Source organism: Carassius carassius, chromosome 10, assembly GCF_963082965.1.
Source record: "Carassius carassius chromosome 10, fCarCar2.1, whole genome shotgun sequence".
In the NCBI taxonomy this organism is placed as follows: domain Eukaryota; kingdom Metazoa; phylum Chordata; class Actinopteri; order Cypriniformes; family Cyprinidae; genus Carassius; species Carassius carassius.
In genome coordinates this window covers 32,680,558-32,692,564 of record NC_081764.1, presented here as the reverse complement: position 1 = coordinate 32,692,564, position 12,007 = coordinate 32,680,558, and the positions used below count along the sequence as shown (strand labels likewise).

Genomic DNA, 12,007 nt, shown 5'->3' with positions numbered 1-12,007 from the left:
TCCCTGGAAAAGGCTGGCACTTTGAAATGCAATCACATTATATGTAAACTGTTATAAATATGTGTACATGGCACAATTAAAGCTATTAAAGTATAAGAATGTTCGGTTAGTCATCTTTTTAAAATGTAAAATCTTGCAGCTTTATTTTAAAGCATATAATAAACTTGCACTTCACACCCAGTTTGTTTGTGTTTTCTTTTATTTCGTTCTTATTTTTAACCAGCTGCTCTTTGGCACTATAGAATGTATGTCATAAGACTGCATTTATTCAAATATATTTCATAATATACAAAAAAAGGCCAAAATGTATATTTGCTAAAATATATTTCAAAATATAAATGTTCTACCAATTTAGTTTTGGCCATTTTTTTTTAAAATGTTTTTTAAAAATGTTGTTTATATATATATATATATTATAGTCTATTTAACATGTATTTAACATCTATTTAACATTTAGTGGTCTATAGTTTCTTGCTTTCTGTATTATCATTTACTTGCACATCACCAGAATAATGTTGCACACATTTGACTTCCTCCAGGAGGCGCGCTGCTGTTTGTTGAAGCCTAACTAAATTACATGGCAATATACGCCCCCTAGTGGAAAACATGAAATCCTAAATCTATGCAGAAGTTGACATTTTGTGCCATTTTAATACTACGTAATCAAGTCAGCAAGTACTCCCAGCCTTTATCCTCTATATCTAATGTTTTGAGATTTAAATATATATATATATATATATATATATATATATATATATATATATAGTATGTATAATTTTTAGTGGCAAAGTATATATAAAAACAATCAAACACAGAAAGAGAAGGGCATTGGGTGTCCCAAAAAAAGGTTCAGCTCGTGAATGAATCCTTCAGATAAGTTTGTGCACGGTTCAAACGACTCATCAAAAAGTTCCGACTCGCATGAATGATTCACGAATTTACATTCGCTACCGTGTCTTCTAACGTGTCGCATCCTATCGTTCACATGGATTACACGTATGAATTAGAAATAAACTATGCTTGTTTTATTCATAACATGACCAGGGCCTCGCTGCAGTCTCACCTGTGCGCCACATAAGCACGAGCCCTCCTTCTCGCGCTGCCACGTCATTCGCCGCCGTCGCGCGCATCCCTGGGAGACTCGACGCTTCTGTCCACGAAACCGGTTTGTGGGAGAAAAAACGGATAATATTCTCACCGCTGACACGGAGCGGGTACCATGGGGGGATCACAGAGCGTGGAAATTCCCGGAGGTGGTTCGGAGGGCTATCACGTTCTCAGAGTGAGTGTGTTTTTAGAGATGCTTCCGCTCTCTTGGTCTCTCCCTTTCACTCATGCGGTACATCGCGAGTCGCTGGCGGCGCACAGTTCAAATAGAGGCCGAGGATGTCAGTGCGGCCTTAATGCTAATGTGGCTAAATGAAAATCTCTGCTGTTAAATGTAAAGATCACGTATGGGAGTCTTCCAGCATTTGGCAAGCAAAGACTGATACATTTTAAAACACACATCTTAATTTATTCTACTGTTCAAGGTTTTTGTTTTGTTTTTTTCCCCTAAAATTGTTATTGAAGAAGCTTAGTAACGTTACATGTCAAGACGCTTTACTATTCAAATGTTTATTGTTTAATCTCACACAACTCCGATTGACCCAGACTAATGCAGTTTACAATTTATACAAGGAAATACAATGTGTATAAACTGCATGTCATTTTAATATCTGGGAACGTAGATGCATGAATGCTTATTTTAAAGGTTGGCAACTCTGTCAAGTATCTGATAGAAAGTGACAATTACTTGTTACAAAGTTTACTATTTGATGATCTATCCCAGTTTATATTTTTATATGCCAGGTTTGTTATGCATGGTTAAATTTTTTTCCTTGACAATTTTATTGTTTGCTTTTGCTCTTAATAGGTCATTTATTAAACTTTTTTTGTTAAAAGGTTGATTCTATTTGAATGTTAAATGTGTTTTCTGTGTTCTCCAGGTGCAGGAGAATTCTCCCGGTCATAGAGCAGGTCTTGAACCATTCTTTGACTTCATTGTGTCCATCAATAACAGTAGACTGGTAGGTTTGTTGCCAAATACTTGAAATATGTGCTCTGCATTTAAAACCGCAGTGAACACACGCACACTGTGAACATGCACACGGATGCTTTAGAGCCTCTTAACAGTAAAACTGACAGTTCTGAGTCTAAAATATGATTGGATGAACCCCTTTTAAAGCAATTGTAAAAACTGATAAATGTACTCCTGGACCACACATAGTCTGAAAAAAAAATTCTATATATATGCTGTAGACCATGTGTGACAGTAGAAATGTATCAACCATAAATGTTGTTTTTGCTTTAATTCTTTTTCCCCCAAGAATAAGGATAATGACACGTTGAAAGACGTACTGAAGGCTAGTGTTGAAAAACCGGTGAAGATGCTGGTGTACAGCAGCAAAACCCTGGAGCTGCGGGAAGCCACCGTTACTCCCAGCAACATGTGGGGCGGTCAGGGTCTTCTGGGGGTCAGCATCCGCTTTTGCAGCTTTGAGGGAGCCAATGAAAACGTCTGGCATGTTTTGGTGAGTAAATTAAAGTGATGAATGCAGTCAGAGAAAGCTGCAGGCATGAGTTGTTTACACTGCATATTTTGTAAGGGTGGGGTGGCATTTTATGAAAAATATCATGTTTGCTTTGACCTCATTTTGATTAACAACTTTTGGTTAATAAGTCATAATTCAGCAAGGTGTTCAGCAAGAACGTGCTCTTGTAAAACAGACCGGTCGGTTGAGCTGTAAGATTGAATGCAAGCCTCACTTTTTTTTCACGCATAATTTGCCTGTTTTGTAGGATGTGGAGCCAAATTCTCCGGCCGCATTAGCAGGTTTAAGACCACACACGGATTACATCATCGGAGCAGACACAGTCATGAACGAGGTACATTTCTCTCACACACATCTCCTACTCTCAGACTTCTAGATCATTGTGTACTGATGTATGGAAGTGTAACAACTGCACTCTAGAATTCTAGTACATTTAGCACTTTTTTGGTTTTGAATAAATCATTAAAATGAAAGAATGCAGCTTAAGTATAGATTAAAATTATTTGATTTGCAAATAAATGCTAGTTCTTCAGACTACCTAGAAAAAAGGTAAAATTACCAAAAATTTATCCATTAATAAGATGAGGAGACTAATTGTAATTTTAGCAGTGCATTACATTATTATAATACCTTACAAATTATAAAAAAAAAAAAAAATAAGAAAAGAAAGAAAGTAACTAATGGCGCTTTACCACTGCATGGAACGGCAAAGTACGGCTCACTTTTGGGGGCATTTCTACTGTGTACTGTACCTGGTACTATTACCAAAATGTGACGTGTAAACCCTGCTGATCACTGGTTGGCCGGGAGAATCATCACTACCTGCATCATTGAACTTGCATCACGAGACACTAGACTCGCTAGATTAAAGGTGGGGTAAGTGATTTGTTCTTACCAATGTTGATATTTCAAATCAACAAAACAAACACGCCCCTATCCCAAAAGGGTCTTGCCCCTAATTTGATAGCTTCGCCCATACATACATAGCTGAAGTGAATGACAATACAATTGCAGATGATCAAACAAGCGATCATGACACATGAGCATATTCAAGCAAAAGCCAGCACATACTAGTTCTGTGAAAGAAAGCAAAACTAATGTGACCAGCGCTCTCTCATCCCCATCATGAGTAGACACGCCCCTTATTGCTGATTGGCTACAAGTTTGTTTTGGTACTCAGCCCGACTCAGATCAGCAAGCCAGCAAAGATTGAACGCAAATTTATTTGAATGAACATGACAGTTTCGAACGAGTGCACCTTTTTGTATACAACAAAATAATGGCTTTTTCGTGGTCTGTTGAGGAAGTACAGATGTTCCTCTTGTTGATCGATGAGGAGCAGATCCAGTGAGAGCTTGATGGGACGACACAAAAGTAAAAATAAGCTCTGAATTATACAGCTATAGCATGACCGCATACAGTGCAAACTGATTGCTTTGTAGTTTTACCAGTATTGTTATTGTTAAATAAAACTTAGTTTTAATTTAAAAAGACTAAGATTACTAAAACTTAACTAAAAATAAAGTAAAATTGAAATATTTATTAAACTAATATAAAAGACAAAAGCACTAGAGCCCTGCATTTCACCCCTTGGGCCGGGCTTTGGGCCAATTTTCACGTCATAGTTCAGACGCTAATTTACTAATAAACTAGTGTTTTTTGAGTCTGTGTCGCAAGGATGAAGTTGCCGATCCTGACTCGTCATCTTCTCATTAGACACGCCTTTAGAGAGAAGTGCATCTTTATGTATTATAATTATAATGAAAGAGTTTTTGTTTTTGATTTGTTTTATTTTATTTAGTAATTTAAAGCTTTCTATAGATATATTTATCATTTGTGAAGCACGTATTCACTGAGTTTCGGTTCATTTTTGAATGCAGAAATAATGTTTTCTTTATTTTATAAAAGCACAATGTTTTGTTGATATTGTGAGTGCACACAAATAAAAGTAGACCCTTTGCCGTTACAGATGATTACTCTTACCTTTATGAGCAAAAATGACGGCATATCTACTGAAAAAAATGCAAGTGATCGTGCTGGAACCATGTCCTGCAAAGCATATCCATACAAACTATTGGAAAAAGCACACATTTATCTAGGTTTAACGTTTAAACATTGTTATATGCTTGAACTGTTTTATATCTATAGATTTTATTTTAGGCAAGTCGTGAGAATTTGAGAAGGTTAAATTAAACATACAGTAGGCTCACTGTCGCTGGCCGCTTGGTCGTTACTTAAAAAAAAAAAAAAAAAAAAATATATATATATATATATATATATATATATATATATATATTAGCGGTGTAACGGTACGTGTATTCGTACCAGACCGTTTCGGTACAGGACTTTCAGTACGGTGCACGTGTGTACCAAATGACCAATGCAATATTTTGTATGCGGAACGTAGGTACATTTTCGTGTTTCCAAACGAACATATTAAGTGGCGGAAGTCTCCACATTCAGCGCAAATCCTGCCCTGCAGCTGATTCTAAGGCCGGCGACACACTGGCTGCGTGGCGTGAGCGTGGCGTTTCTGCTGCGTGTCAGTTGCGTGATGGCTGCTTCGCGTTTTCTGTGTCTTTACACACCAGAACCGTGCCTGATGCGGCGCTGGCGCGCTGCTGCTGCTGTAGGTGACATAGAGGGAGACCGCCGACAGACCAGGATCTTGTCTTCACGACAACAATATCTATACTTCATGTTGAGCATAAATATAAAGCCTACTGATAAAGGACACCGTCAACAGTATTGACGGCAAAATAGACTATGTTTGACAGGTGCAATATGCCAGTGTGTCACCGGCCTAATGTTTTCAAAAGGCATCACGAGAGTAGTGTTGTCAAAAGACCCGGTACTTCGGTACCAAGTCGGTACAAAAAAAATTTAAATGTGACGGTACCAGGTTTCTTTAAGTACCGGTAGTACCGAGGTTACAGTTCAAACCCGGTTCAGCGCTATGATTTCCGCGACGCAGAAAACGAGGACGGAATCTCAAAATCCAGTCATGAAAATGAAACTTATATTTTAATATGGACAGTCATGGAATTTGTCAAAGTTAGCATAAATTTATCAAATCAAATCTCCATATGGACCAGTATCTGTAAATGTTAAGCCGCAAAAGTTGTTTGAAATATGAATCCGTGTTCTGCGCGTCTCTGTGTGAATTAATGAATGGCAGAGACGTGCGGGTTTGTTTACTACATAGACTGAAGCGCATGACGCTTGCATTAATTTCAGCATCTGAGCTTCAGAGTTCTCTCTCCATCAAGCGATCTGAACTTTTCAGTTCATCTCAATGGACGCACAGCGCACCTGTATTTGATGCTCTGTAAACTTTTGGTGAAGGCGCACGACTCACCGTCGCTTTACTGATAGCGCTGTTTCTCACACATGCAAAGAGAGAGAGCGAGAGTCTTACCACGCTGAATCGACACGCTATATGTAAACTATTCTTTGTTGTCTTCTCCTTTCAAAATAATGGAGTTCATTTAGAATTATTCATATTCATTTTCGAACAAGTAGGAGACATACCGGTTTCTCCGGTAGTGGGCGGAGCTAATGCGCAAATGGCAATTTCATTGGCTGGCGCTGATCTAGTACCGTCCCTGTTTTGATTTCAGCAAATCAGTTTGACCGAACGCAGACAACGTGATTAATATTCATTAACCCAGCAGCTCATCAATTCATAGTGCATTGTATTTGCATTAGTATGATAGTAGAATTAGTAGTAGTATTATCTTTTTATAATAATTAATATGATCTATTACTATTTTTTTTTACAGAAACCTTCAATGACCAAAAATATCTTAAGCATCACTACCAGTCTTAAGTTCAGTAAAAATGACAAATATGCATTCATTAGGCCTAAAAGTTAATTTTTACATAAAGGCATTGTGCTAGAAATATTACTATTATTTAGTAAAATGTATGTGATACTGCTACTACTGTGAACAAATTTATAAAACTTTAATTTTTTAAAAAAAATAAATAACAATATTTCTTCCATGTTTTAATTTTAATAGCAAATCCCCTTTATTTACCAAAAATAAAATGTTTAAATTTCATAAATTAAAAGACAAATTAAATTTGGGTGAAACTTGTTTACTGTTTTTCATAATTATATAACTTGTAGAAAAACTTTAAACACAATTGTAAATAAGTATAAAGAATGGCATTGGTTTTATTTTTAGTGCTAAAACGTTATTTTTTTTAATTAGCATATTTTTGTGTTTTGCTTTGGTACCGCAATTGGTACTGAGAACCATGGATTTTCACTGGTATCGGTACCGAATACTGAAATTTTGGTACCGTGACAACACTACATGAGAGTGTGAACATCACTACAACTAGGAAAAAAAACGATTGTAATTCAAACGCAGCTCCCTTCAGCATTTAAACAGACCTTTGCTCTTAATTTGCGATCGGTCCAACACTATTACGAAATCTGAGCAGGTCTAAAAACTGAAACTGTTGATGCTGCAATTTACACTTTGGAAAAGTTATATATATATTTAAAATATGAGCAGGCCTACAAGCTGGGATTGGTAATGCTGCACTGTAATCATAGTTATTTATTTATATTTTTCATTATATTTTATTATATGATATTTGAGGCTGAGAATATTTTATTTAGTGGAGAACTTTGCAGCAGTATTTTATTTCCTATTCTTTTTTATATATATATTTTATTAAAAAGTATTTAAAAATAAGTGTAAACAAATTGTTAAAAAAAAGTTTATAGTAATAAACAACCTGCAGTTTAATGTTTGCATTTCTTTCCCTTACTGTACCGAAAATGAACCGAACAATGACTTTAAAACCGAGGTACGTACCGAACCGTAATTTTTGCGTACCGTTACACCCCTAATATATATATATATATATATATGAAAAACCATCTTAATATTTTTTTTTAATTAGATTGACTGGAATGAAATATAATCACTTTGCTATTACATGCAGAACTATTTGAATAGCTGAAACAGTAGTATAAGCTGTTTAGGGAAAAGGGGAAAAAAAGACTGGCTCGGGTCGGGCTCAGGCCAGTGTCAGACACGGGCCGGGCTAGGGCTTGAGCTAGATTACATTATTTTAATGACAAATCAGCAGAATTTGAACATCATAGAAAACTTTAAAGGGGTCATGAACTGGCTTTTTAATTATTGTATCTTGTCTGAGGTCAACTTATAACGTTTGCATAGTTTTATCATTCAAAAACATCAAATTCAGTAAGTAATAGGCTATTTTTAACCCTGGTTTTAAGGCTGGCTTGAGACCACCTCGGTTTTTTTACGGGTGTGTTGCAATGAGTAAACTCCCACTGCTATGATTGGATAACAGTTTTGCATAGTAACAAACTTTCTGTTTGGCGAGCTACGTCCTTCATAGTTGGAGCCTTCTGTGACTTTGGTTATCTCAAACAAAGCTATAGTGATACAGAACAAATATTTTTTACTAACATAAGTGTGCTGTGCCATTCCTGTCAGATTCAATATAGATGCACAGCATTGCATTTTAATCTCAGTCTCTCTGCAAATCCAGGGTCGACCTGTGTTTTGTTTACGAAGGAATCTGCGGTGAAATGAAGCAAACAAATGCTTAATGTTTTACTCGCATGAGCTGAAACTTAATTAAAAATAAAGTTCAACCATACATTCCTAATATTTTAATCTGAAGGAAGGTTATGCATCAACTCAAACACAACTAGGCACTGCACAATATTTTGCAATATTCAACGGCATGCTTGGTTGCTTGATCTGGTTTAGTGCCACTCATGTTATTTCCCTTCTATGTCGTGCACGAATCAGTGGGCGGAGCTACAGTATTAGGCATTGATATTCTTCTGTGGAGGCTGTGTTTAATCTATAAACACAATCCAGGATCTGCCATTTGCTGGGCCTGGTGTCTATAAAAGCTTTTATTTCAATAACAAGGAAGTTTTCGGTTTTGAAACTTACAGGATATTCTTTTAGTATGATGACCTTAAATATCAAAAGCTCAAGTAAAAATGTTTTTCTAAATTCATGACCCTTTTAAGTTGCAAGGCATAAAAAAAAAGAATGTTTAAATCATTATGTAAATATTTAAATGGCACAGCAGCACTAACCTGAAAAGGCAAATGACCGCTTCATCAACTGGCCCAAAACTCTCTGATTTTCCATTATGCTCTTTCTCCAGTCAGAGGACTTATTCTCATTGATAGAAACCCACGAGGGCAAAGGCCTGAAACTCTACGTCTACAACACTGACACGGACAACTGCAGAGAAGTGGTCATCACGCCCAACGGTGCCTGGGGTGGAGAGGGCAGGTGTGTGTGTGTGTGTGCGCGCGTGTGTGTGTGCGCGTGTGTGTGTGTGTGTGTGTGTGAAACTCTCTCGCTTTCTCTGCTTCCTGTCTCTGTACGTATGTCCAACATGATTATTCTTCTTCGTTCAGTCTTGGCTGTGGTATCGGCTACGGTTACCTGCACAGAATCCCTACTCGACCTTTTGAAGAAGGGAAGAGAATCAGCTTCCCTGGACACACCCCCAGTGAACCGGCCAGCCCACTGAAGGACGGCTTCACAGAGGTTAGTGTGTATGTCACATGGTGTATAATGATGTATTTGGTCAGATGTTTGACTTCCATGTTGTCTTGTCTAGGTTCAGCTGTCTGCAGTAACTCCGCCCCCTGTGTCACAGCCTTTTCCCACTGGGCTTGAGGACAGTCTGTCCGGCCTGTCACTCAGCTCTGCCCCGCCTTCAATACCCAGTGAGCTCCACACAGGTGAACTGTTTCTGCTTTTATTTAGTACTTCAGATTTTTCCTACATTGTGCATAATTCATGATATAATAAATGGTAATATAATTAGTGCAAAATTCATAATTGTTATTTCTGGCAGGTGTTCCTACAGTCCCCCTGCTGCCCACTCAGGTGACCCCGGGGCTGGGTACCCTTCCCATTGTCAACCCCTCCACCACCGTACCAGGTAAAGAACATGTGCCCTTCTCTGTTTTTTGTTAAACTAGAAGAGATGTATCTTGCCACAGCAATTTCATGTGGCTAAATGATCTTGATTTTTGTGCCTTCAGGTTTGATGTCCTTACCGTCTGGCCTCCCTCCCCTGCCAAACCTGCCTAACCTCCCTAACCTTAATCTACCATTACCACACCTGAGTGCTGTATCTTTAGCTGGAATCAGTGGGTTGCCTCCCACAACAGCAGGTACACACACCGAAACTAGTATAGCTTATTCTAAATGTAAATAGCAAATCCGTCATGGCACGAGCACAACTGGCTCTTAAAGGGAATGGAAGATGAGACTCTGATTGGTTTATTGCACGTTACGCCCCAAAAAAACACACATTACTCATTAAGAGAATGGGGACAAGCCGTTTAGACCATGCGCCCGGGCGCACCTACCGTTTTTCCGTCATTAAAATAGCAAACGTGGATTTGGACATGCCCTGTGTGCACCTGCGCCGTGCGCTTTACACTTTGCGTTTAGATCGTTAAAATAGGGCCCTTTATCTCCCTCATCTTTTTGAAACAACTGGAATTACTAAAGCATAAACATTTAAAAAAATAAAGAGTCCTGTTGTATTTCGGGTTTGTTTATAATTGTATGTTTTCTTTATAATATAAAAGTCCTGCGTAAGCTTTTTTTTTTTTTTTTTAGGTTACACAAACTGTATCTGGCATTGAATTCAAAAACTTAATAACAAAATCTTAAATTGTAAACATTTAAATTTCTTAAAATAAAATAAACTGAAATATAACAAATATAACTTCCTTTTTTTTTCAGATAGTTGCCCAGGCAACATTTCTCATCATTTTAAATTTGAAGTGCAAAAATTACTAAAATTTAAAAACTATGCCGACATAATTAGGAAAAAAACAAAAAAAGTAAGAAATGACAAAGCACACTATAAAAAAAATTACTAAAATTAACACAAAAAAAAACAACATATAAAATTTATAATAATATTGATTCAATATTAAGTTGGCAAATAAACCAATGACATTACATATTAAATAAAACATATCTTAATTGTTTTAAACTTGCAGTTCCCATTTTGCTAAAAAGCAGTATTGAGTCCTTTTGTTTATTGTTTAATCAAGTAAAAGAATCGGAGATGCATGATTATTTTGAGATCTGTTCTGAATAGACTTACTGTATCAGTTGTATTTGTGCAAGTCCTAAAAAGACCTTAAGTGTTAAATTTGGTTTTAAAAATCCGACATAAACCCTGTGTAAAGGCACCAGCCACAGCGAACAACCTGTTTCTGTGACTGAATTTCTGCTGAATATTGATTTGGTCTGTCTCTGCAGGTTTGCCTCCTCTTCCTCCTCTGAACCTGCCTGGCATCTCTCCTCTGCCCATGCACACCATTCTCCCTTCCACACTTCCCAGCATGCCCGGGGTCACGCTGCCATCTTCCCTGGCACCGTCTGACCACATCCTGCCTGTCTCCTTAGCATCCGTGCATACTCCAGCGCTCAAACTGGATGCCACGTCAAACCCTGCGGTCAAAGACATGACCTCAGAGATGCCTGTTGCCACCGAGACCCTCCTACAGCAGACGACGAATGCGCAGACAGCCCCAGAGTCCTCCTAATGGTCCGAGCGGGGCCGGAGGGCGTCCCTCTGTACGTCTCTATTGTATTTATTCCAGTGTGCAAACACACACACACACACAAAGATAAACGTGGTTCTGAGAGACGCCAGCATCAGAGTAATGAGCGTGTGGATGGACGTCTTAATATTAAAAAAATACATTTAAAAAAAGAATGACTGTATGTGCTGTTTGCGTGCTCTTCAGAATCTGTTCCGACTCGTGCTTTTTCTTTCTGTATATCCTGTAATCAACTTTAAAATCTTAGTATAGCATTCCATATATGACCAATTGCTATGTGATTTTACAATTTAATGTCTGACTTTTTTTTTTTTTCCTCCTCTCATTCTTTGCACCATTTCAAATGCTTTGATTTCCTCAAACTCTTCTACTCATGGTCAGACTGGGCTCTGGGCCTCTGTTTCTCTCTCGCGTGTGCACACACACTCTCTGTATGATGGCTCTGCTGTCATGATGAACGGAAACACAGTTATAAATGTGCTGCACGGCTGAATGTTAGCTTGTGCAGTTTGAAGATGGTCAAGGAATCTCGTATTCAAACATACACAAGCAATAAACTACCCATTTTACACTAGGACTGTGTCTTTTTAATCTAATGTAGCAATTCAGGAGTATATTTTTTATATATCATGTTGCAATTCCTTGCTTTTAAATGCCAAGTCATAAGGGGTTTTCTATAGTAATGGTTCATATTTAGACAGCAGGTTGGCTTACAGTTAGAAGATTATCACACAATAAACCCATCAGGATGATCAGGAGGCCGATGTAAAGCAGACATTTAAGGTCATATCAGAAT

At 37.7% G+C, this 12,007-nt stretch overlaps 1 protein-coding gene across 1 annotated transcript; it reads left to right on the top strand.

Annotated features, from left to right (window-relative positions):
• The first annotated feature begins 1,002 nt into the window (after positions 1-1,002).
• On the top strand, positions 1,003-11,785 carry LOC132152186 (Golgi reassembly-stacking protein 2-like). Its single transcript, XM_059560968.1, has 10 exons — positions 1,003-1,282; positions 1,989-2,069; positions 2,370-2,573; positions 2,842-2,928; positions 8,772-8,902; positions 9,031-9,163; positions 9,237-9,360; positions 9,477-9,563; positions 9,667-9,798; positions 10,907-11,785. Exons 1-10 carry the CDS (start codon positions 1,220-1,222, stop codon positions 11,191-11,193), a joined length of 1,329 nt encoding a protein of 442 aa, XP_059416951.1. The 5' UTR covers positions 1,003-1,219; the 3' UTR covers positions 11,194-11,785.
• The last annotated feature ends 222 nt before the right edge of the window (positions 11,786-12,007 follow it).

Coding starts and splice junctions, on each gene's coding strand:
- LOC132152186 (XM_059560968.1), top strand. CDS start 1,220: ATGGGGGGATCACAGAGCGTGGAAATTCCCGGAGGTGGTTCGGAGGGC. Junction 1,283..1,988: donor AGGGCTATCACGTTCTCAGA/GTGAGTGTGTTT, acceptor TGTGTTCTCCAG/GTGCAGGAGAATTCTCCCGG. Junction 9,799..10,906: donor GTTGCCTCCCACAACAGCAG/GTACACACACCG, acceptor CTGTCTCTGCAG/GTTTGCCTCCTCTTCCTCCT.